Source organism: Phyllobates terribilis, unplaced genomic scaffold (assembly GCF_046119375.1).
Source record: "Phyllobates terribilis strain yellow unplaced genomic scaffold, ASM4611937v1 Scaffold_1__5_contigs__length_1240528914, whole genome shotgun sequence".
Lineage (NCBI taxonomy): Eukaryota > Metazoa > Chordata > Amphibia > Anura > Dendrobatidae > Phyllobates > Phyllobates terribilis.
Genome location: NW_027362761.1, coordinates 782,892,867 through 782,919,121, shown reverse-complemented (window position 1 = coordinate 782,919,121; position 26,255 = coordinate 782,892,867). Strand labels below are relative to the sequence as shown.

Genomic DNA, 26,255 nt, shown 5'->3' with positions numbered 1-26,255 from the left:
TTCAGGTACCGCCAATGCGGTTTCAGGTTCAAGTCCTGGCCACACAAGGACCAGGGGTTCAGGTTCACATACTAACTACCCTAGATTAGGACAGGGGCCTGGCAACATACAGTTGCACACACAAGAGATGTAGGAAATCTACAGGTGTTGCTCAGGCATCCCTGTACTGGGGAGGGTACTTTTTATACTAGATGCCTCCCAGCTATTGGCTGGGGGCATTTTCAAAGTATGTGTTGCCCCTATAAGACTAGGCGCGCCACCAGAAAGCTTGTGTGCACAGGAAGCAGAGAATAGGAGATGTGCCAAGAGATGGGGGGTTCACCACGTGGCCTGGGGCGGTGAGTATGTTGGCGTCACAGCATGGAGGGGGAAGAGGAACCATGCAGGAGCGCCGGCATTAGTGTTACAAATTGTAGCGGAGGGAATGTGCTAGCACTTGGAAGTACATCTCCACTTATACTGTAGGTGACACAACAGCTTTTTAACACTATATGAACTAACGCTCATTGTGTTGACAGGATCTGTCTAACTGAGCTCCAAGCAATTTTTTTATGCTGTATTTTTAAATTTGTTCAGATTATACACGTGTGCAAGCTTGATAGGTCTAACGACATATTGCTCTATATTAAGAGTTAAAAATAATGTCATGAAGTGGTTAGTACATAACAAGGTTGGTTCGAAGAAGGAAAACTTGTGAGCAGCTCGGTGCGGTCATGTAACTTACTTGGGAAAAAGATGGCACTAGAATCCAGCATTGGAAAAATGCAAGCCAGTGCATGCAGACTGATGCTCTCCTAGAAAATGTTCTTTTGGTAAGGACCTTGAGTCCTGCAATTCCTGTGAATGTCACTTTAACATGGCCTACTGTTGCCAACCAAGTACACTTTTTCAATTCTTTACTGCAGTGGCCTCTTTTAGCATGCAAGAGACCATAATGACATTTTTTTTTAGGAAAGCTTTGAGTAAAGTAAGAAAGTTCAAGGTTTTGACTTAGCCTTCAAGTACCGTAGATGTCAATCTTATCATGCATCTGTTGGATGTTCTTAAAAAACATGTCCTCACAAAACCCAGGTCTTAAAGGATTAGCTGACATCTTAGAGTCAGATACCACAGACTGGATACTTTCATAGGTCTTGCAGAGTACATGCTGTGATGGGTCAGAGTAACAGAACAATGAGGACCTACAATATACAATATTTTTATTGTTGAATGTTAAAGCTGGGTTGAAATTCCACCAAAGAAAAAACTTCTACATGGACTTTACATGTTCTTGTTGGGTTTGCGTGAGTTCCCTCTAAGTACTCTGGTTTTCTCCCAAACTCTAAAGACATACAATACTGATAGGTAATTTAGGTTATGAACCACACATGGGACAGTAAGTGATGACAATGTCTGTAAAGTGCCCTGGAAGATGTTGGCACCATGCATACCAATTTACTGTATGCAAAAATAATATGTGCATGTGAAATGATCTATTTGTTTTAATTTTCCAAGTTTCAACTATTTACAATGAAAAAAATTATCTGATCAAATATACTGTATCAAATGTTTAATACAGACTTACCACAGTCTATGGACAACCTAAGAGCACAAGCAAATGTTCTGTAAAAAATGGGTTCAGTGTAATATATTGCTACTTCTCTTACTCAAAGCCATCATTTTAGAAGCCGATTTGTTGATTTCCACTTTTATTTGCTATTACTGTAAGTAGTAACTTTAGCAGATAGTAAAACTAAGAACACATCCAGTTCGAAGACATGGGACAAAATGTCTCAGGGATGGAAAGACTCATATTTTAAAAATATATATAGTACCACCACCTTTCAAATTTGTCATTACTCCTTTTGAAAGAATGACTCACAGATTTCAGGAGCTCAAGTCAGAACAAATCTCTACAGAAGATCCATCAAAAGATTTTTCTTAAATATGGAAATGTGTACTTTCTGGTGACTCACACAGTTTCTTTCTTTATAAATTCAAAATTTTGGTGACAAGTTGATCGGAAATATTAAGTATTTACAGTATCCACTTAAATAGATTTGAAGAGGGATATTCATTTTTAATATAAAACCTGAATAAGTTATAAGGATGATTGTTTTTAATATCAACATACCCTATTACTATATGCTCTACATTAAAATTCCTTTTAAAATGGATGCATATGTGATGTTTCTTAAAGGAATATACTTAAGTTGGAAAGTTATTCCCTATGTATTGGATAGGGAATAACTTCCAGACTGATTGGTGGTCTGACCGTTGTGACCTCCAACGATCCTAAGGCTCTGGAGAGTGGAAATGGAGTGGTGGTTGATCATGCGCAATATACTGAAGTATAGTGTCCAGGAGAACAGAAGGATCTCCATCTGACAATGGAAGCCTATTAGTGTTGAGCGAGCATGCTCGACACTGCTCGGTACTCGCCCGAGCATGTCACTACTCGGGATGTTCGGCGAGCACCGAGCATTTCCGGGTTACTCGGGCGGGAGCGCGGGTCTCGCGCCCTGCACGTTTAGCGCTCTTTACAGAGCCAATGAACATGCAGGGATTGCCAGCCAGTCACTGTAATGCCGCAGCCATGTTGTTTGTGGGCATTACAGTGATTGGCTGGCCGCACAGCGTCACCTCGAGTATTTAAAACCGGGCGCCGCCATCTTGGACACAGTCGCTCCGGATCAGACAGTGTAGGGTCAGTGCTGCAGAGCTTGGGAGAGATTTATACTGCGAAATAGTTAGTGTAGGGTCTCTAAAGCCTGCCAAATCAAACAAACAGTCCTTCTCTGGACTAATATCAATCCCAGATATCAGGCAGGCAGGCGGTATTGGAGACGAAGTGGTTATACCAGCAAACGCTGCATTACAGTTCTGTGTGCTCCTGTTGGTCAAATTGATAGACTTATCACCCCGGTCTCAGGGACCAGGAAAAATCCTTTTTTTTTTCATCTAAATCCTGTATTTTTTTTTCCCCAGTCAGACTGTACAAATACGCGTCTGATTAATCTTTTCGTATTCCACCCCCCCGCCCCCCCAAAAAAAATTGAATGTGTCTTTGACTGTTCAGACACCAATATATCTGTTTAAAAGAGTCTGGTGTAGGCCAGATAACTAGAACTGTGGTTTTGCAGTTCCACGGGTCAAATCTCTGTATTATCCTGCTTTTGGCATTTTTTCCATAAAAAAAACTGTAATAGTGTCTCCCTGACTATTCAGACACAAATATATCTGTTCAAAAGAGTCTGGTGTAGGCCAGATAACTAGAACTGTGGTTTTGCAGTTCCACGGTCCAAATCTCTGTATTATCCTGCTTTTGGCATTTTTTTCCGTAAAAAAAAAATAGTAATAATGTCTCCCTGACTGTTTACACACAAATATATCTGTTTTAAAGAGTCTGGTGTAGACCAGATAACTAGAACTGTGGTTTTGCAGTTCCACGGGTCAAATCTCTGTATTATCCTGCTTTTGGCATTTTTTCCATAAAAAAAACTGTAATAGTGTCTCCCTGACTGTTCACACACAAATATATCTGTTTAAAAGATTCCGGTGTAGGCCAGAGAAATAGAACTGTGGTTTTCCTCTTCCACGGTTCTAATCTCCTTCTTATTACCCTTTTTCCATTGATAGTGCGAGTGTAAGCTATTTTACTTCATTTACAATGGGCAAGGCGTGTGGCAAGGGACGTGGAACTGGAAGTTCTGGTGATGGTGCATGTAGAGGACGGGGCCATGGCCAAGGTGAAAATGAGCCACAACCAACAGCCACATCTTCTCGCTCCCACTTCTCGACCGAATTACTAGGGAAGCACACTATAACACCAGTATTGCGAACTGATCAGTGTGAACAGGTTATTAATTGGATAGCAGAAAATACTTCCAGTTACCTGGGCACCACCACCTCCGGTCTGTCTTCCACACGGTCAAGTTTTAGTAGCCGTGAGTCTCGACCGCATACTCCTCCTCACCCTGATGCTCCTTCCTCCCACCATGCAGAGTGTCGTCAGACAGCAACTGATCCCACACTTGGACACTCTGAAGAGCTGTTCACTGGTCCATTTCCATATTTGTGCCCCTCGCATGCTCCGCTTGAAGTGGTGGAAGAGGAGATCCCATGTAGCGATGCCCAAATATTTGAACAGCCACGGCCAGAGGAAGTCGACGCTGGCAATTTGTCACAAGATTTGGACGTTGACGAGACACAATTGCCAGGAAGTGAGGAGGAGGATCGTGGTGCGCAAGTGGAAGAGGAGGAGGTGGTAGATGATCTAGTAACTGACCCAACGTGGCAGGAGAACACACAGAGCGAGGCCAGCAGCACACAGGGGGAGGGAGGCAGAGTACCCCAACAGGCAGGAAGAAGCAGTGTGGTGGCCGCACACAGAAGGCGGGCAACAGTTCCGCCTAACACCAACACGAGGGACGTTGCCAGTACAACCGGTAGGTCTTCCAGAGTCTGGAATTTTGTTAAAGACTCTGCTGATAACCCGAAAAAGGCCATTTATACCAAAGATGCCCCCTCCTCTCAGTCTTCACTTGTTATGGCAGTTTCTCAAGAAACAGCATCAACGTCCACGTCCACGTCCCACCGCAGCGTTCAATTGTCCATATCCCAGACCTTTGAATGAAAGCGCAAATTTGCAGCCAATGCCCCACAGGCCACAGTCCTAAATTCGCACATTTCACGACTGCTTGCATTGGAAATGCTGCCTTTTAGGCTGGTGGACACGGAATCCTTCCGCAACCTTATGGCGGTGGCCGTCCCTCGGTACTCGGTCCCCAGCCGACACTATTTTGCCCGGTGTGCCATCCCCGCACTACACAAGCACGTGTCCCAAAACATCTGCCATGCCCTCAACAACACAGTTACTGGGAGAGTCCACCTGACAACGGACACGTGGACAAGTGTTTATGGCCAGGGATGGTACATCTCCCTGACGGCACACTGGGTAAACATAGTGGAAGCCGGGACCCAGTCGGACCTTGGGACGGAACACATCCTCCCCACACAGAGGATTGCGGGCCCTATGTTAGTCAGAGTTGCCCCCACAGTGTACAGCTCCTGCGCATCATCCTCCTCCTCCTCATGTTCAGCCTCCATCTCAGATATCACCACATCAGTTACAAGCTGGAAGCACTGCAGTACTGCCTCCGCCAAGCGACAACAGGCTGTGCTGAAACTCATAAGCTTAGGTGATAAATCTCACACTGCTTGTGAGTTGTGGACAGCTGTGAAAGAGCAGGCAGATCTGTGGCTGAGACGGCTGAACCTACATCCAGGCATGCTCGTGTGTGACAATGGCCGTAACCTGGTGGCGGCTCTGAGGCAAGGCGAGATCACACACGTACCATGCCTGGCTCATGTGCTTAACCTCGTGGTTCAGCGGTTTCTTAAATCGTACCCCGAGTTGCCAGATCTGCTCGTCAAATTACGCCGCCTGTCAGCTCATTTTCGCAAGTCGGCTACAGCTTCCGCCGCCCTTGCTGTGTTGCAGCAGCATTTGCAGCTTCCGGCACACCGACTGGTGTGTGATGTCCCCACACGTTGGAACTCTACCCTCCACATGTTGCAAAGGATTTGTGAGCAGAAGAGAGCAGTTGTGGAGTACCAGCTGCAACAAGGCCGTCGATATTCAGGTCAGACTCCACACATAAGACCTCAGGAGTGGACCTGGATGTCTGACATATGTACCATCCTGACAAACTTTGAGGAGTCCACCAAGATGGTGAGTGGCGATAACGCCATCATTGGCGTCAGCATCCCACTTGTCTGTCTTTTGCAATGCTCTCTGCAGAGAATTAAAGAGGAGGCATTGCAGCCAGAGTATGATGACATGGATCAAGTAGCCGTAGTGGGCGATTACACACAGCCCAGCCTCATCTCATCCCAACATGCATTGGGGGACAATGAGGGAGAGGAGGAGGAGGAGGAGGAAGAACAGGAGTCGGTATCATGCGCTGTAGACGGTAGTACCTGTACAACTGTCATACCGTCGGTTCAGCGTGGGTGGCCTGAGGACAGGGGGGGAGGAGGAGGAGGAGGAGGGGAGCATGGTCAGTCGTCATCTTTGTGAGGACACAGAAGTCTTGCCCGTTACCAGTCTGGTACACATGGCTAACTTTATGTTATGCTGCCTTATCCGTGACCCTCACGTTGTCAAAATGTTGGGTGACAGTCATTACTGGTTGGTGACACTTTTAGACCCCCACTACAAGGAGAACTTTCACTCTCTTATTCCTGAGGTGGATAGGTCTACAAAAATGTGGCAGTACCAGAAGGCCCTTGCTGCAGAACTGTTAAAAATATTCCCATCTGAATACGCTAGCGGCAGAGGTCACAGTTCATTGACCAACCAAGTCGTACAGGCGAGAGAGACGCAACTCCAATCCAGCAGAGGCAGGGGAACACTGTCAACATTCTGGGACAGTTTTCTGAGACTCGCCCAGCTTACAGGCCCTGAAGCGCGGGGTACTATCACAAGGAGTAGAAAGTTTCAAAAGATGGTAAGGGAGTACCTTGCCGACCGTACCAGCGTCCTCCGTGATTCCTCTGTGCCTTTTAATTATTGGGTATCCAAGCTGGACACTTGGAATGAACTCGCTCTGTACGCCTTGGAGGTCCTGGCCTGCCCTGCCGCTAGCGTGTTATCAGAGCGTGTTTTTATTGCTGATGGGGGAATTATAACTGATAAGCGCACTCGCCTGTCAACTGACAATGCTGACAAGCTGACCCTTATCAAAATGAACAAGGGCTGGATTGGGCCAGACTTGTCATCACCACCAAATGACAGCAGAGTAACATAAAGTCAAATCCACTGTGTTATTTCGGGAGGTGTATTCCCATGCACCACTTCACACCCACACATGGGTATACGCTTCCTCATTTCGGCTGTTTTTAGCTCTTCTCCTTATCCTCAGCCTCCACCACCACTATACCAGTAGGGTGACCGTGGTCCGTGTTGCCGCATTGCAAGTTCCTCTGTCCTAATTTTTGGCAGCTTTTGCTTGGAAGCCATAGGCAAAGGCTATGGGAGACCCACTCCCCAATAATGGGAATAATGTTTTAAATATGCTGTACTGCATGGCTCTTGTAAGGGGCATTAAAATCATCTTGTTAAGCTACTGCAACCTCCAGGTCTCTTCCAAGGGGCATTAAAAAGGTCTTGTTAAGCTACTGCGACCTCCACCACTTTTCCAAGGGGCATTAGAACCGTCTTGTTAAGCTACTGCGACCTCCACCTCTTTTCCAAGGGGCATTGATATTGTCTTTTTATTCCACTGCGACCTCCACCATTCTTCCAAGGGGCACTAAAACCATCTTGTTAAGCTACTGCGACCTCCACCATTCTTCCAAGGGACATTAAAACCATCTTGTTAAGCTACTGCGACCTCCACCACTCTTCCAAGGGGCATGAAAACCGTCTTGTTAAGCTACTGCGACGTCCACCACTTTTCCAAGCGGCATTGATATTGTCTTTTTATTCCACTGCGACCTCCACCATTCTTCCAAGGGGCATTTAAACCGTCTTGTTAAGCTACTACGACCTCCACCACTTTTCCAAGGGGCATTGATATTGTCTTTTTATTCCACTGCGACCTCCACCATTCTTCCAAGGGGCATTAAAACCGTCTTGTTAAGCTACTGCGACCTCCATGTCTCTACCAAGGGGCATTAAAACCATCTTGTTAAGCTACTGCAACCTCCACCATTCTTCCAAGGGGCATTAAAACCGTCTTGTTAAGCTACTGCGACCTCCACGTCTCTACCAAGGTGCATTAAAACCATCTTGTTAAGCTACTGCGACCTCCAGCATTCTTCCAAGGGGCATTAAAACCGTCTTGTTAAGCTACTGCGACCTCCACCACTCTTCCAAGGGGCATTGATATTGTCTTTTTATTCCACTGCGACCTCCACCATTCTTCAAAGGGGCATTAAAACTATCTTGTTAAGCTACTGCGACCTCCACGTCTCTTCCAAGGGGCATTAAAACCGTCTTGTTAAGCTACTGCGACCTCCACCTCTTTTCCAAGGGGCATTGATATTGTCTTTTTATTCCACTGCGACCTCCACCATTCTTCCAAGGGGCACTAAAACCATCTTGTTAAGCTACTGCGACCTCCACCACTTTTCCAAGGGGCATTAAAACCGTCTTGTTAAGCTACTGCGACTGCCACCACTTTTCCAAGGGGCATTAAAACCGTCTTGTTAAGCTACTCTGACCTCCACGTCTCTTCCAAGGGGCATTAAAACCATCTTGTTAAGCTACTCTAAACTCCACGTCTCTTCCAAGGGGCATTAAAATCGTCTTGTTAAACTACTCTAAACTCCACGTCTCTTCCAAGGGGCATTAAAACCATCTTGTTAAACTACTGTGACCTCCACGTCTCTTGCAAGAGGCATTAAAACCGTCTTTTTAAGCTACTGCGACCTCCACCACTCTTCCAAGGGGCATTAAAACTGTCTTGTTAAGCTACTGCGACCTCCACCACTCTTCCAAGGGGCATTAAAACTGTCTTGTTAAGCTACTGTGACCTCCACCACTCTTCCAAGGGGCATTAAAACCGTCTTGTTAAGCTTCTCTAACCTCCACGTCTCTTCCAAGGGGCATTGAAATGTTGTTTTTAATTAACTCTAACCTCCACGACTCTTCCAACGGGCATTGCATTTCCTCCTAATTTTAGTCAGCTTTTGCTTTTCAATGCATAGGCAAACACTAAGGGAGACCCACTCCCCAATAATCGGTAGAAGGTTTTTAGTACGCTGTAATCCACGTCTGTTTCAAGTGGCATTGCAGTTCCTCATAATTTTTGGAAAGCCTTCCATTCACTGCTTAGGCCAACAGTGTACAGGAGACCCAGTTGCTATAAATGGAAAAAAAGGTTTAGTTAAGGCCCTCTGACCTCCATGTCACTTTCAAGGGGCATTGGAGTGCCTCGAAATTTTTGGTAGGCATTGCACTCACTGTATGCCCTATAACTGTGTAGCCGAACCGCTCCTTTTGGTACAGAAACATATCCTACAAGACATGTGTGGTTGACTGGCCTGATATTGATGTGAATGGTCCCTGTTCCTCCTGCTCTTTCTCCTATGCCACCACCTCATCCATCATTCATCATCTGAAGCTTTGTTTTAACGGGAGTCATAGAACTGGGATAGTAGCAGGAAAACATCCAGCCATCCTCGGAGGAGGTAGGATATGCGCCAAAACGCTGACCACCTCAGGCCTAGCCGCTACTACATACATGCGCTTGCATTCCAAGGAACAGAAAGCTAAGGAGATGGATGGCCTCATGATCATGAATAATTTATTCGTTGTGTAGGAGGGCGACCACTGCTGCTGTCTACCTTCTGAACTTTGTGCTGAAGCCCGATTGACCCAGGACCCGCAATCCTCTATGTCTGGAGGATGTGTTCCATCCCAGTGTCCAACTGTGTCCAGGCTTCCACAATATTAACCCAGTGTGAAGGCGTCAGTCAGATGGACCATCCCTGGCCACATTCACTTGTCCACATGTTTGTGGTTAGGCTGTCCTTCAAATAGGGGCGGCTGGTGACGTCTATGGACACCCGGCCGCGGGGCGGTTGGGGACAGAGTATGGACACCCGGCCGCCCCCTGGCGGCTGGGGACCGAGCGTGAACACCCGGCCGCCGGGCGGCTGGGGACTGAGTATGGATACCAGGCTGCTGACGCAGCCATGACATGGTGGCCGGAGTCTGCCTCCACATGCCTAAAAGGCCCAATTTCAAGGCAAGCAAGCTAGCAGTATGATATTGCAGCCTGGGGGTGGGTGGATGGCAGGTTGCACACTTACGCTTGCATTCCAAGAAAACAAAGCAGATGCTAACTTCTATCATCATCATCATGCTCCTCACCTTGGTACTTTCAACTCCCCTGATGGAGTAGCCAGGGCCCACCGGAGGAGTCTGGTTCTTTGCTGGGCTTGTCCAATGCTGCCCTAAAGCAGGCCAGGCTAAGAAAAGTGTGGGGGAAGTTCACAAGAGAAATAGGGGCGGCTGGGGACCGTTTATGGACACCTGGCCGCCCCCAGGAGGCTGGGGACCATGTGTGGGCATCCGTCCGCGGGGCGGCTGGGGACCGAGTATGGACACCCGGCCGCCCCCTTGGCGGCTGGGGACCGAGTGTGGACACCCGGCCGCCGGGCAGCTGGGGACTGAGTATGGATACCAGGCCGCCGACGCAGCCATGACATAGTGGCCGGCATCTGCCTCCACATGCCTAAAAGGCCCAATTTCAAGTGCAAGCAAGCTAGCAGTATGGTATTGCAGCCTGGGGGTGGGTGGGTGGCAGGTTGCACACTTACACTTGCATTCCAAGAAAATAAAGCAGATGCTAACTTCTATCATCATCATCATGCTCCTCACCTTGGCACTCTCAACTCCCCTGATGGAGAAGCCAGGGCCCACCGGAGGAGTCTGGTGGGCTCGTCCAATGCTGCCCTAAAGCAGGTCAGGCTAAGAAAAGTTTGGGGTAAGTTCACAGGTTAAATAGGGGCGGCTGGGGACCGTTTATGGACACCTGGCCGCCCCCTGGCAGCTGGGGACCGAGCGTGGACACCCGGACGCCGGGCAGCTGAGGACTGAGTATGGATACCAAGCCACCGACGCAGCCATGACATGGTGGCCGGCATCTGTCTCCACATGCCTAAAAGGCCCAATTTCAAGTGCAAGCAAGTATGGTATTGCAGCCTGGGGGTGGGTGGGTGGCAAGCTGCATACGTGCACTTGCATTGCAAGGAATGGGGGAGGTACAATTGAACACTGCCCTGGGACAAGGACTTGCACGGGGATAGTTGCAAGTCTGCATCTTCTGATGCGGCAAGGATCACTTCTGATGGGCACACTTTTAGGCAGTCACCTGGGTGTCAGAGATGCCTCCAGGGGTCTTCCCCATGCTGTTCCCATGTCTTTTCAGCACTGTATGCATGTGTCACACAGCACATGGCCAGATAAGATTGTAAAATGTTAAAATGACATTTCCCGGTGAATGCATTTGTCACGGTTGAAAGCAATACAAAAGTGCAAAAACGCATAAAAAATGCTTCTTGTGAACTTAGCCCAAGGTGTGGAGGAGTATTTTTGTTTTTGGTTATTTATTTTACCTTATACACAAGTCTTTACCCTGGAAAGGAAGTTCCTTAACATATTTCACAGGAAAACCTTTTCAGTTTCATTTTTGAACGTTTTATTGTGAGCCCGTAAAAGTGGCTTAATACCTCTGACCACGTTGTTGACAGCAGTGACCTGGGGGTCAGAAATGCTTCCTGGGGCGATCCCCATGCTGTCCCCATGTCATTAGAACACTGTCACTATCGTTTTGGGCACTTTTTAGGCTTTCTACAGACTGCCGGGGGTGCCGCCGCAAAAATGCTCAGGTCTCCCATAGACTAACATTGGGCTCGTTGCTCGGGTCGAGCACCCGAGTATCACGGTGAGCTCGGCCCGAGCTTCGAGCACCCGAGCATTTTAGTGCTCGCTCAGCACTAAAGCCTATGGACATGTTTACTGTGTATGCAGGATTATTATTGGTGTACACGCTAAAAGTGGAATCTAAATGTGATCTGAACAGGAGCTAACCCAAGTTATTCTGAAATGTATGAGCAAGACACTAAATAATTATAAAGTGTATACATCCATTACCCATAGATTACCGAGTTATGGTTTTTGCTTTTTTTTACTAGATTTATGAAATGATTTTATTGAATTGGTAACATGTCATATCTGTCCACTTTTTAACCATTTTCTATTTTCTAAATCAAGAGTAGTATTCAGCAGACAGCAAATTAATCTTACAGGTCTGCAATGACACAACATAGGCTTATGTAAACTATTAGTGGCTTGCAACTTAGTGATACCATCATTGTAGTTTACATGGCAGAGCAATCGGGGACCCAGCCCCGGTAAAAAAAGAGGCCTTGCTGCCAATAGTCACATAAACAACTTAGGCTATGTTCACACACCTTGTGTTTTGCAGCAGATTTTTATGCCAATTTTCAGCTGCGTCTTGCAGTACCAGCAAAGTGTATGAGAAACCAGAATTCTCTGGTCACACATGTTGCTTTTTGTTTGCTGCGTATTTTATGCCTTGCTTGCGTTTTTGGAAAATAGAATATGTCACATCTTTCAGCTTTTTTTCAGCGTTTTTTCACCTATTGGAAGTAATGAGTGGTGAAAAAGATGCTGAAACAACGCATCAAAAAACGCAGCTAAATTTTTTTCAGCTTTTTTTCAGCATTTTTGATGGCAAAATATGGGTTCTATTTTGTGATTAACCATCTTGTCTTGGTCAATTCACCTCCCCCTACTATGCCAAAACAGAATGAGATTTTTTTTTCCACAGAACTTTATGTACATGCATGAATAGAGACAGAGGGATAGTGAAAAAAGCACTGAAAAAATGCATCAAAAAACGCAGGAAAACCTGCATTTTTGACGCCGCTGTTTTCCTGCCAGAGAAAAGTTGTCAGCAGATTTGCAGCAGATTTAGCTGCAGAAAAAAACATAACGTGTGTGAATATAGCCTTAGGCCGTGTTCACATGTAGCTTAAATACTGCATTTTTTTTCTGCTGATTTTTATCTGCATTTTTTCTGGAGGTGTCCAAACCGAATTGCGTAGTAAAAATTTTCTTTGGTCATTGCATTTTTGCTGCGTTTTTTATATGTTTTCCCTATTTGATGCGTTTTTGGTGCAGATTTGAAGCTGCGTCTTTATGACTTTTTTTATAGTACATATAAGCTTTGATTCTGCACTTAAAAATGTAATGCAACACAATTTAACAGCGTCTTTAAACGCACAGTGGGCATGAGTTTTCATGAAGTCACATCCACATTGATTGAACAGTTAAACATAGCAAATTTTCTGAGCAAACAAAACACAGCAGAATAAAATGCAGCAGTTAGGCTGCGTGGCCACTATGTGTTTTTCAAGCGTTTTTGCCGTGGAATTTCCACAGCAAAAACGCTTAAAAAACGCTGGGTAATACATGCCCCATGGTCCCCAATGATAATCCGAATGTGCTGTGCACATGCTGTGGAAATTTCCACTGCGGATTATCATTGCGGAAAATAACGCAGCATGTCCATTAATCCGCCATTGACTTGTATTGAAACGCTTGATATCCGCATCACTACATGTGCACATGCGGATATGAAGCCATTCAATGTGCGGATGGTACCCGGGTCTGGAGAAGATGAGACTCTCCTCCAGACCTGGGTACCATAAGTACCTGTAAAAAATAGAATTTAAAATAAAAAATAAAGATTATACTTACCTCCCGATGGCCCCCGGTCTCCTTCTCCGCTCCTTCCGGTGTGTTGGGCGGCTCACGGTGGTGTGAGGACCTGACATTACGTCATTGAGTCATGTGACAGGTCACGCGACCGCTGACGTCGCGGGCGCGTGACCTGTGACATGACTCAATGATGTCACCGCAGGTCCTTTTACACAACCGCGAGCCGCCCAACACACCGGAAGGAGCTGAGAAGGAGACCGGAGGCCATCGGGAGGTAAGTATAATCTTTATTTTTTATTTTTTATCATTCTTATTCTTTTTTTTAAACTATTTCTTGGTCACACTATATAAATCCATGCTGATTGCATAAATTTATATAGTGTGACCAAGTTGTCAAGCACTTTCCAAGTGATGCTAAAATCGCTTAGAAAAGCGCTTGATAACCCGCATGCATAAATGCATGCAAAAACGCTTGACAAACTACTACCTGGCGGGAAAAACGCATGTAAAATCCGCATGCGTTTTTCCTTCCAGGGAGAAGCGGAAAATATATTTCTGCATCGTGGGCACATAGCCTTATGCTCTGGCTGAACACAGCCTAATATGTTCATACGTAGTGCTTTTGATGAATGAAATAAGCAGTCTATGGCCAGAAAACTTCAAATTATACGTGTTTCTTTGGTGAGTTTTTGTAGTATTTTTTGGATAAAAGTCCTTTCTATCTCAATGGAGAAAGAATGCAGTAAAAATGTTGAAAGAATTGATGTGCTGCACTGTTTAAAAAACGCACTCCACTACAGATTTTGGAAATCTCATTCATTTTGCTGGTATTGTAAAATGCTGAGGATTTTCTGCATGTAAAAAGCACAAGTAAAAAACACATCAAGACCACTACATGTGAACAAGCCTTTTAGGCAACTGGAGGCCATGGAGTTTTGTAGGCTACAGATTTAGGGCTCATTCAGACATCAGTGATTTTTCACATACACCCAGAAAAGGATCCAAGTTTCATCAGTGTTTTTGATTAGAGTGTCACAGGTTTGGTCAGAATGTCCGTTTTTACCAATGGAGTATGGTTAGAATTTTATCAGTTTCTCTCTGATGAAATAAAAAAAAAAGACGCTTCTCCTATCAAACAAGTGTGCTGGCATCCAAGTGGTGTCTGATTTTTGACGGATCCATAGACTTGCACGGGCGAGTTTGATCCACCACTTGGATCAATATTGTACTGATACGTGATTTTGTGTCGACCAGTCAGGCCAAGGAAAAAAAATGGACTTGTGAACAGCCCCACAAACTCTTTTTGGTATAAGTGCAAGAAAAATTGAAGGGGTTCTTAGACCATATGAACACATGATTAAAGCGAACAACCAAAAAGGTAAAGTGTTGAGGGGATGTGACATAAATCTGACTACTAGCAGCCATTTCTATCACAATGTTCATCCACTGTTCATCATTGGGGAAGGGTTAGCTGGACTGCTTCAAAAAGAAAAAATAATACATCCTTTAGGCAGAAAATATGTAGGTCTATGAAACATTCACCTGTTTTGTTAATATTTTACCTATTTTATTGCTCTTCCCCCAAAGTACCTCTTTGAGAACTATTATTTTTGACCTGCTTGCATTATACAGGCTATTGACTTTAATGCTCCGGATGACATATTTGTGCATGCAGCAAGCCGTGGTATACAAGTGCTCTTATTTTTGTACCCCTACCTTATTTCCTTAAAACATAATACATCTGGAATGTGATCTAAATCTAGTTAAAATCTCTTGTCCATAATAAAACAGCTCAAGATAGCTGAAAATACTGCGGGTTGCATAGTTGAGGTTCAGCGAGCGCAGCCAATACTGTATTTAAATCCTTTAAAACCACAACCACAATTAAAGACCACCTTAACTTTGGCTAAAGCCTCTGGTCACTGCATATCTTGGCAATGCAAATAAGTAAGGGGTTCAATAACTACAAAGGATTTAATTTGCTGTAATATGGATTCATCTGAGTACGTTAACATTGCAAAGACATAACATCTGTGATGGCTAAAGTTACATATACTCACAGAAATATGAATTTGTAGAATAATAAGTAACGGCTGAGTAGGCGACAAGAAAATATTACTGCTGGTAAAGTACTATTTTCCAAATATATTCATACATATAGAGGGACATTTACTAAAAATGGGGTCCCATATGTCAAATCTACTCAAAAGTCCTCTCTAATGCAACAAATTTATTAATACATTTTTTGCATCTTTATCTGCTATGGGCTTGCATAAATTTTCACTATAATTAATGTCAATTTCTGGCATAAAATGTAGTAAATTTGTCATGTCGCAGAAGGCCACATCTACCAGGGTTGTCCTTTTACAGAAATTTTTCTTTTATAAGCTGCTATAGCTATAAAAAACAAACTTACCTCTTTCTGGTCAATGCTGCTATCCCATTCTGTTTGTCTGCAGCACTGATGTCACATCAACAGCGCTGCAGCCAATCAGTGAGCTCAGTGGCTCTGAATTGCTTGTGCCATCTGCCCGGGCAAAGTTCTGAGTTCACTGAATTGACGCAGCATTGCTAACATGATGTTAGCGATGTAACCAATAAAACAGAGACCTGGAGAGCAGCGGACAGCCAACGGTGGACCCAAGGAAGGTAAGTAATACTTGGTTTATTTTTTCATAGCATGAAAGAAAGTTTTCCAAAAGGAGAACAAATTTAAGTCAATGAACTAACATGAGAACATGCACCCTAATGCTATAAAATATCTATGGCCTGTAGAAATGAGCAGATAAGGCAAAATTCAAATTTGCCTGTTCACGTGGTTTTTCCCAGGAAATTTGATTCACTGAGGAGTTATTATCCCCAAATTTAATTTCCCTTATTATGCTCTGAGGTTTCCATAGACCCCAGAGATTAATAAATGTATGTCAGTTCCTCATTACATTTTCTGACCCCTGCTGCTCTTGCTGAAGTAATATCGCACTGAACCAGGATTTCTGAATCTAATGAGACCTGGGAGGGTTCTGCACGAGTACACGAAAGGTCACGATGCGCATCTAGACCTTTCGTGCACATGCGCAGAACCACACTGGGCCTCATTGGAGCAGGAAGCTTCGGCTCAGTGTGAGAGGCCCGGGGAATTTCAGTGCAATTGGCCGGGATTAGAAGATGTGATGAGGACTGGACAGGTGACGATGACGACCGGAGGGGCTGGAGTGGTCAGCCGTAAGGTGAGTATGAGAATTTTTTTTTTACTTTTTGATCGCACTTTACAGTTCAGAAAAAAAAACGGCCACTGACTTTGCTGAATCTGCACGGAGGAGAATTACTAAAAATCTGCATTTTGGCGAATGCAGATTTTTACATTTTTTTTTAGAAGAATTCAATTCTACTTGAATTTTTTTTTGCTCATCTCTAATGGCCTGCTTAAAGGGGTTGTCTCATGTAGAAATTCCCTGCTGAGGAAAGGTGATCTGTAAGAGCAGCGCTCACTCTGGCATACTCCTACGATCAATGTAATATACTCATCTTTGACTGGAAAACATCTATAAATTCCGTTGGCTAGTCAGTTGTTTTCTGAGGTTACCAAGACCTGGATCTATCTGAGAAGGAGATGTAAGAGGCTAAAAGGTTCTGGAATCCCTTTAGTACTCAATGACATTCAATTCTGTAAAAATTCAATATTAATGTATATTTCTTCATTTAATGACTATTATAATGACCATTGTTTTCTGATCACATTCTATATGCACCCATTGAGGATGTTTTACAGGTCCTCTACTATACTCCTCTATTTTATCCAAACTTTGCTAATATTTCTGCACACTTTGTATAATAATTAGTACCTTAGGTCAGTGGGTCGTGGAAGGAGCTTTTTCTTGCCACTAAAGTAAACTTCAAAGTCTTCTGTCTTGAGCCGATGGGAATAATCAATATACCCAGACAACTCTTGTCCATGTGAATTTTTATCTCGTATGAAGATGATAGACTAAAAGAGAAAAAACAAAAATTATCTATATAAAAAAAGTCAAAATCATATATAATACTGTATTTTGAGAATGTAATAAATCTACAAGATGTGCAGCAAATGACACAAAAAAACTCAAACATTCTTGTAGGCCCAATCTTAGTAATTTTTCACATTAGTGTTATTTTGGATTCACAATTTTTTTGAGTTTGCCAAACTCACAGTTAAATCCAGCATTAATTAGCTGATCTCTGCAGAATTAGGACAAGGTATGATGTGATGAGGCAACCCCTTAAATGGCATCTCTCAAATTTATCTTACTCAATAGTTCGGCCAACAATCGCACTTTCATACATAGGAGAGCTCGCTTGGTCGAGTGCTTCTGTGTTCCCTATGAGAAAGCTGCCAAATGATATGTCCGAAAAAACATTTAGTGCCCCCATTAGACCGTTTATTTTGGTGGGTTCAGCTGACATTAGTCTAATGTATATGGGGAGCTTTGAGCTAATTTCAAACCAATGTTAACCTATGGGCTAGTACACTTTGGCTAGCTTGCATAAGGAACATGTGGCAAAAAGTTATAGCATGCACTACCTTGACCCAATTTAGAACCCAGACTAGAGCATGTAAATAGTAGACAGCTCCTTAGATGACTAAGAAAAAAAAAAGCCAGCATTTCCTGAAGTTTATTCAACTTGAAAACCTAAGTGGGTTTGGGTCGTCTGCCTGGAAAAGACGTTGTGTGCACATATCTTTGCATGCACAGTATATTAGAACTAGCAGATTATAAATGACTAGTGATGAGCGAGCATGTTCACTACTGCTCGGTGCTCGCCCGAGCATCTCACTGCTCGACATGCTCGGCTCCCGCAGAGTATTTCCGGGGTTGCTCGGCGGGAGCTCGGGTCTGCTCCCTACATGTTTGGCGCTCTTTACAGAGGCAATGAACATGCGGGGATTGCCAGCCACTCACTGTAATGCGGTAGCCATGTTGGTTGTGGCATTACAGTGATTGGCTGGCCGCACAGCGTCATCAGGTCTATATCAGACCTGGCGCCGCCATGCTCGTCACAGTCACTCCGGAATCAGACAGTGTAGGGAGAGGTGCTGCTGAGCTAGGGAGAGATTTGCTTGTTTCTGGTTAGTGTAGGTGCACCAAACTATATTAGAGACACATATCCATCTCAACAAACAGTCCTTCTGAGGACTAATCCATCTGCAAAGATATCAGGCAGGCAGTGTATATAGGCAGGCAGGGTATATAGCAGACTGTAGTGCATATAGCACAAGAGGCTCTATTCCAGTTCTGTCAGCTGCTGCTGTTATATTTCTGGAAATAGGCCCAGGTCTCAGGGGCCAGGAATAATTTTTTCTTGGATCTTAATCCTCATTATTTGCTTAACCCCTTAAGGACCGGAGCATTTTCCGTTTTTGCGTTTTCGTTTTTTGCTCCCCTTGTTCCCAGAGCCATAGCGTTTTTATTTTTTGGTCAATATGGCCAAGTGAGGGCTTATTATTTGCGGGACGAGTTGTACTTTTCAACGCCATTACTTGTTTTACCATATCATGTACGGGAAAAATGGAAATAAAATCCAAGCACTGTGAAATTGCAAAAAAAGTGCAATACCACAGATTTTTTTTTTTATTTTTTTTACCACATTCACTGAATGCTAAAACTGACCTGTCATCATTATTCTCCAGGTCATTTCGAGTTCGTAGACACCAAACATGTACAGGTTCTTTTTTATTTAAGTGGTAAAAAAAAAAAAAAAAAATGGTTCCATTTTCCGAGACCCATAGCGTCTCCATTTTTTGGGATCTGGGGCCGGGTGAGGGCTTATTTTTTGAGCACTGAGCTGAAGTTTTTATTGATGCTATTTTGGGGTAGATATGATGTTTTGATCGCCCGTTATTGCATTTTATTGCAATTTTGTGGCGACCAAAAAATGTAATTCTGGTGTTTAGAATTTTTTTCTCGTTACGCCGTTTACAGATCGGATTAATTCTTTTTTTATATTGATAGATCAGGCGATTCTGAACGCGGCGATACCAAATATGTGTATGTGTTGTTTTTTTTTTATTATTTTATTTTGAATGGGGCGAAAGGGGGGTGATTTAAACTTTTATATTTTTTTAAATATTTTTTGAAACATTTTTTTTTCACTTTTTGCTTGCTTCTATAGTCTCCATAGGAGACTAGAAGCAGCACTCATTTGATCGGCTCTGCTGTATACAGGGGACGAGCAGATCCCCTGCATGCAGCAGAAATGGTCCTGTGCTATGAGCGCCGACCACTAGGTGGCGCTCATAGCGACCAGCTCATGACAACCCCTGGTGTCTGCTGCAGACCCAGGGTTGTCATGACCACACATCGGCGACCTGCGATCATGTGACGGGGTCGCCGATGGGCGGGGCTTAGGACGCGCTTCCCGGAAGCGCCAGTTAAATGCCGCTGTCGGAGATTGACAGCGGCATTTAGCATGTTAACAGCCGCGGGTGGATCGCAATTCCACCTGCGGCTGTTGCAGGCACATGTCAGCTGTAAGAATCAGCTGACATGTGCTCGGTTCAGTGCGGGCTCAGCGCCGGAGCCCTCACTGAACCGGGGGTGATGGCACAAGGCGTACTAATACGCCCTATGTCGTAAAGGGGTTAAAAAGCAATCCAGAGAACACAGTTTTTCTGCACCATTTGCTTGTTGGTACTAAAGAATACAGCCAGGTCCTTTCCATATTACAGCACTAAAAATCCAGCTATTTAAAACTGTTTTCTCGGTCACACGGATCACATATGCATTTTCAGAAAATACTGCCATTTCTGGCCTCCATTAAAAATTTGTTTCAGTGTGTCAGTGAAGCAATTGACACCAGATTGCTGTTCAAAGTAGTTACCTACAGGCCAGGTATTTAAAACTGTGTTTTCTCCATCACACAGATCACATATACGTTTTCAGAAAATACAGCCATTTCTGACCTCCATTAAAAATTTGTTGCAGTGTGTCAGTGAAGCAATTGACACCAGATTGCTGTTCAAAATAGTTACCTACAGGCCAGGTATTTAAAACTGTGTTTTCTCTGTCACACAGATCACATATAAGTTTTCAGAAAATACTGCCATTTCTGGCCTCCATTAAATTTTTTTTTCAGTGTTTCAGCAAAGTTTTTGACACCGGTTTGCTGTTCAAAATAGTTACCTACAGGCCAGGTATTCAAAACTGTGCTTTCTCCGTCACACGGATCACATATATGTTTTCAGAAAATACTCCCATTTCTGGCCTCCATTAAAAATTTGCTTCAGTGTGTCAGTGAAGCAATTGACACCAGATTGCTGTTCAAAATAGTTACCTACAGGCCAAATATTTAAAACTGTGTTTTCTCCGTGACACGGATCACATATATGTTTTCAGAAAATACTGCATTTCTGGCCTCCATTAAAAATTTGTTTCAGTGTGTCAGAGAATCAATTGACACCAGATTGCTGTTCAAAATAGTTACCTACAGGCCAGGTATTTAAAACTGTGTTTTTGCCATCACATGGATCACATATACGTTTTCAGAAAATACTGCCATTTCTGGCATCCATTCCATTTTTTTTTCAGTGTGTCAGCAAAGTTTTTGACACCGGTTTGCTGTTCAAAATAGCTCCGTACAGGCCAGGTATTTAAAACGGTGTTTTATCTGTCACACAGATCACATATACATTTTCAGAAAATACTGCCATTTCTGACCGCCATTAAAAATTTGTTTCAGTGTGTCAGTGAAGCAATTGACACCAGATTGCTGTTTAAAATAGTTACCTGCAGGCCAGGTATTTAAAACTGTGTTTTCTCCGTCACACAGATCACATATACATTTTCAGAAAATACTGCCATTTCTGGCCCATTAAAAATTTGTTTCAGTGTGTCAGTGAAGCAATTGACACCACCAAATTGCTGTTCAAAATAGTTACCTACAGGCCAGGTATGTAAAACTGTGTTTTCTCCGTCACATGAATCACATATACGTTTTCAGAAAATATTGCCATTTCTGGCCTCAATTAAAAAATTGTTTTAGTGGGTCAGTGAAGCAATTGACACCAGATTGCTGTTCAAAATAGTTACCTACAGGCCAGGTATTTAAAACTGTGGTTCAGTCATTTGTTGTGAGCGTGGAAGATATTGTCCTCCATTTAAAATGGGCTAGGCACATGGCAAGGGACGGGGAACTGGACGTGATGGTGATGATGGTGCATGCAGAGGCCGAGGCCGTGGGCAAGCTGAAATTGTACCACAAAAAGCACTCACATCTTCTCGCTCGACTTTCCTGTCCCAGTTAATAGGGGACTGCATAACACCAATATTGAACACAGAGCAGTGTGAAAAGGTTATTGGCTGGATAGCAAATAATGCTTCCAGTAACTTAGCCACCACAACCACCACCTTGTCTTCCACACGGTCAAATCTCAGTAGCTGTGAGTCTGGACTGCATATTCCTCACTCTGAACCTCCTTCCTCCCACCATGCCGAGTGCCCAGAGACAACTGATCCCACACTTGGACATTCCGAAGAGCTGTTCACTTTCCCATTTATAGATTCGGGCCTCTCGCCCGGTCCACCTGAAGCGGGGCAAGAGGAGATCGCATGTAGCAATGCCCAAATATTTGAGCAGCCACGGTCACACGAAGGCGACGGTGGGAAAGTGTCACAAGAGGTGGACGATGATGAGACACAATTGCCAGAAAGATAGGAGGAGGACCAGGGACCAGAGTGCAGAAGTGGAAGACGAGGTGGTGGATGATATAGTAACTGACCCAACCTGGCAGGAGGACATGCAAACCAAGGACAGCAGCACACAGGGGGAGGGAGGCAGAGCACCCCAACAGGCAGGAAGAAGAAGTGTGGTGGCCACAGAAAGAAGGCAGGCAACCGTTCCCCATAACACCAACACAAAAGAAGTTGCCAGTATAACTGTTAGGTGTTCCCGAGTCTGGTTGTTTTTTAAAAACTCTGCCGATAATCCCAAAAAGGCCATTTGCACCACATGCCAGGCCAGCATCAGCAGGGGTGGCAAAATGACCAGCCTGACCACCACCAGCATGATCAGGCACATGGCAGAAAAGCACCCGACTTTGTGGGCCAAACCTCAGGGTCTGTGGGTGGCACCATTGCTTCTTCCACTGTTGCGCATGCAAGCCAATACCCTGTCCATTGTGCATGTGAAGATGCCTCCTGCCCTCCACCTGTCGTTCCACACTCTCAAGTAGCAGCATCAGGAAGCACGTCCACGTCCTTGTCCCAGAGCAGCGTTCAGTTGTCCATACCCCAGTCCTTGGAACGCAAGCGCAAATACGCAGCCAACGCTCCACAGTATTAAATTCCCACATTTCACAACTGCTTGCACTCGAAATGTTTCCTTTTAGGCTCGTGGAGACTAAAGCATTCCGCAACCTGATGGCGGCGGCGATCCCTCGGTACTCGGTCCCCAGCCGCCACTATTTCTCCCGGTGTGCTATCCCCGCATTACACAAGCACGTGTGCCAAAACATTAGCCGTGCCCTCAACAACGCAGTTACCGGGAAAGTCCACCTAACCACGGACACGTGGACAAGTGCTTGTGGGCAGGGATGGTACATCTCACTGGGTTAACATAGTGGAAGCCGGGACCCAATCGGACCTTGGGACGGAACATGTCCTCCCGATGCCAAGGATTGCGGGCCCTAGGTCAAACAGGGTTGCCCCCACAGTCTACAGCTCCTGCACCTCATCCTCCTCAGCCTCCTCCTCCTCTTCAGCCTCCATCTCCGAAATGACCACGTCAGTCACAAGCTTTAAGCACTGCAGCACTGCCTCGGCCAAGTGGCAACAGGCTGTGCTGAAGCTAATATGCTTAGGTGACAAACCGCACAGTGCTGAAGAGTTGTGGACAGCTCTGAAAGAGCAGGCAGATCTGTGGTTCACACCGCTGAACCTATAGCCAGGCATGGCCATGTGTGACAAAGGCCGGAACCTGGTGGCGGCTCTGAGGCGAGGTGAGCTCACACACGTACCATGCCTGGCCCATGTGCTTAACCTCGTGGTTCAGCGGTTTCTCAAATCCTACCCGGAGCTGCCGGATCTGCTTGTTAAAGTATGCCGCCTGTGTGCCCATTTTAGAAAGTCACCTACAGCTTCCGCCGCCCTTGCCGTGTTTCAGCAGCGTTTGAAGCTTCCGGCCTACAGACTGGTATGTGATGTTCCCACGCGTTGGAACTGTACACTACAGATGTTGGGAAGGATTTGTGAGCAGAAGAGGGCAGTTGTTGAGTATCAGCATCAACAAGGCCGTCGGTATTCAGTTCAGACTCCAAACAAAAGACCTCAGGAGTGGACATGGATGTCAGACATATGTATCATCCTCCAAAACTTTGAGGACACCACCAAGATGGTGAGCGGCGATGACGCCATAATTACCGTCACCATCCCACTTCTCTGTCTTCTGAAATGCTCTCTGCTCACAATCAAAGAGGATGCATTGCAGGCGGAGCATGATGAGATGGAGCAAGGAACCATACAGGGTGATTACACACAGCCCAGCCTCATCTCATCCCAATGTATATTGGGTGACAATGAGGAAGAGGAGGAGGAGGAAGAACAGGAGCTAGTTTCATGCGCTATAGATGGTACTACCTGCACAACTGTCATACCGTCTGTTCAGCGTGGATGGCCAGTGGACAGAGAGGAGGAGAAGGAGAGCATGGTCAGTCATCCTCTTGGTGAGGACTAGTGTTGAGCCACCCCCGTAGTGTTCGGGTTCGGTTCGGTTCGTCGAACACCGGGATGTTCGAGGAACTGTTCGTCGAACTGTTCGTCGAACACCTTAGAACACCGTCGAACACCGTTAAAACCAATGGCAGGCAAACAAAAACACATAGAAACACATAGAAAACACCTGCAAAGGTGTCCAAAAGCTGACAAACTGCTCAGAAGACACTCTCTTTAAAAAAGCCGGCCGGCAAATTCAGCAGCGGCATACACCGGTACCCGACAATTTAGACAAGAAGGAATAGAGCATCACACATAGATTAGATAGATAGAAACATGTCAGTCACACATATAAGAAGCACAGTGACAGTGTTGGTTACTGCACTTGTCATTTAGTGTAAAGGATTTATTAAAAAAAATATTAGTGTTTTCATGCACCGTCTCTTTAAAAAAGCCGGCCGGCAATTCAGCATCTGTACCCGACAATTTAGAACAGAAAGAATAGAGCTTCACACATAGATTAGATAGATAGAAACATGTCAGTCACATATATAATAAGTACAGTGATAGTGTTGCTTACTGTACTTGTCATTTAGTGTAAAGGATTTATTTAAAAAAATAATAGTGTTTTCATGCACTGTCTCTTTAAAAAAGCCGGCCGGCAATTCAGCAGCGGTACCCGACAATTTATAACAGACAGAATAGAGCTTCACACATAGATTAGATAGATAGAAACATGTCAGTCACATATATATGAAGTACAGTGATAGTGTTGGTTACTGTACTTGTCATTTAGTATTAAAATAAAGGATTTATTATTAAAAAAATTGGCGTGGGGTTCCCCTTAATTTTAGGCTCTAGCGGAGGTTAAGCAGACGGCTGGGGCAGATGTTTGAAGCCTGGGAAGGGGGTAATACCCACGGAGCTTCCCAGGCTACTAATATCAGCCCCCAGCTGAATACATAGCCTTTACTAGCTATTAAAATGGGGGACCCCCCAAAAAAAATGACGTGGGGTCCCCCCTAATTTAATAGCTAGCAAAGGCTAGGCAGACAGCTGGGGGCTGATATTAATAGCCCAGGAAGGGAGCCATGAATATTGGCCCCCTCCCAGGCTAGAAACACCAGCCGTCAGCCGCCCCAGAAATGGCGCATTCATAGGATGCGCCAATTCTGGCACTTAGCCTCGCTCTTCCACGCTGCCCTGGTGCGGTGGCAGGGGGTAATAGGGTTGGGGTTGATGTCAGCTTATAATGCCAGCTGACATCAAGCCCAGGTTAGTAATGGAGAGGCGTCTATAAGACACCCCCATTACTAACCCCATAGTCAAAGTTAAAAAAAACACAAACACCCAGAATAAAGTCCTTTAATTGAAATAAAGACACAATCCTTTATTGTTCTAAATTAAACCATACTTACCATCACGCCCATTCCAGCTGAAGCCAACGATCTCCTGCAATAAAAGAAAAATAATAAAGCAACCTCATCCTTACCTTTCCATGGTTCCCACGACAGCTTCAGCTCTGCTACATCGAGATGACAGGCTGGACCGCAGCAGAACGCTGCCATCCAGCCTGTCATCCGCAGACACTGAGAAGCGCAGGCTTGCTTGCGCTGCTCAGCGTCTCTCTGTGACGACATCCAGATGAGCCGAGTTCATGTCCAATGAACTCGGCTCACCTCATGCACGTCACTGACAGCGTGGGAAAATTCTCACGCTGAAGCGCTGATTGCAGGAGAATTTTCCCACGCTGTCAGTGACGTGCAGGAGGTGAGCTGAGTTCATTGGACATGAGCTCACCTCATGCACATCACTGACAGCGTGGGAGAATTCTCCTGCACTCAGCACTTCAGCGTGAGAATTTTCCCACGCTGTCAGTGACGTGCATGAGGTGAGCCGAGTTCATTGAACATGACCTCGGCTCATCTGGATGCCGTCACAGCGAGACAGTGAGGAGCGCAAGCATGCCTGCGCTTCTCAGTGTCTGTGGGATGACAGACTGGATGGCAGCGTTCTGCTGCGGTCCAGCCAGTCATCTCGATGTAGCAGAGCTGAAGCTGTCATGGGAACCATGGAAAGGTAAGGATGAGGTTGGTTTATTATTTTTCTTTTATTGCAGGAGATCGTTGGCTTCAGCTGGAATGGGTGTGATGGTAAGTATGGTTTAATTTAGAACAATAAAGAATTGTGTCTTTATTTCAATTAAAGGACTTTATTCTGGGTGTTGTGTTTTTTTTAAATACTTTACTAGAAATTCATGGCGGTCATGTCTAATACTGGCGTGACCCCATGAATTTTGGGCTTGGGGCCAGCTGATAATACCAAGCTGGCCC

The 26,255-nt window shown here is 44.9% G+C and overlaps 1 protein-coding gene across 1 annotated transcript in view; it reads right to left on the bottom strand.

Annotated features, from left to right (window-relative positions):
- The window catches only part of CFAP299 (cilia and flagella associated protein 299), a 1,014,471-nt gene that overhangs the window by 226,816 nt on the left and 761,400 nt on the right, over positions 1-26,255 (bottom strand). Inside the window, exon 4 of the mRNA XM_073655199.1 lies at positions 17,083-17,225. Coding sequence (XP_073511300.1) covers positions 17,083-17,225 — 143 coding nt within the window. The remainder of the gene's footprint in view (positions 1-17,082; positions 17,226-26,255) is intronic.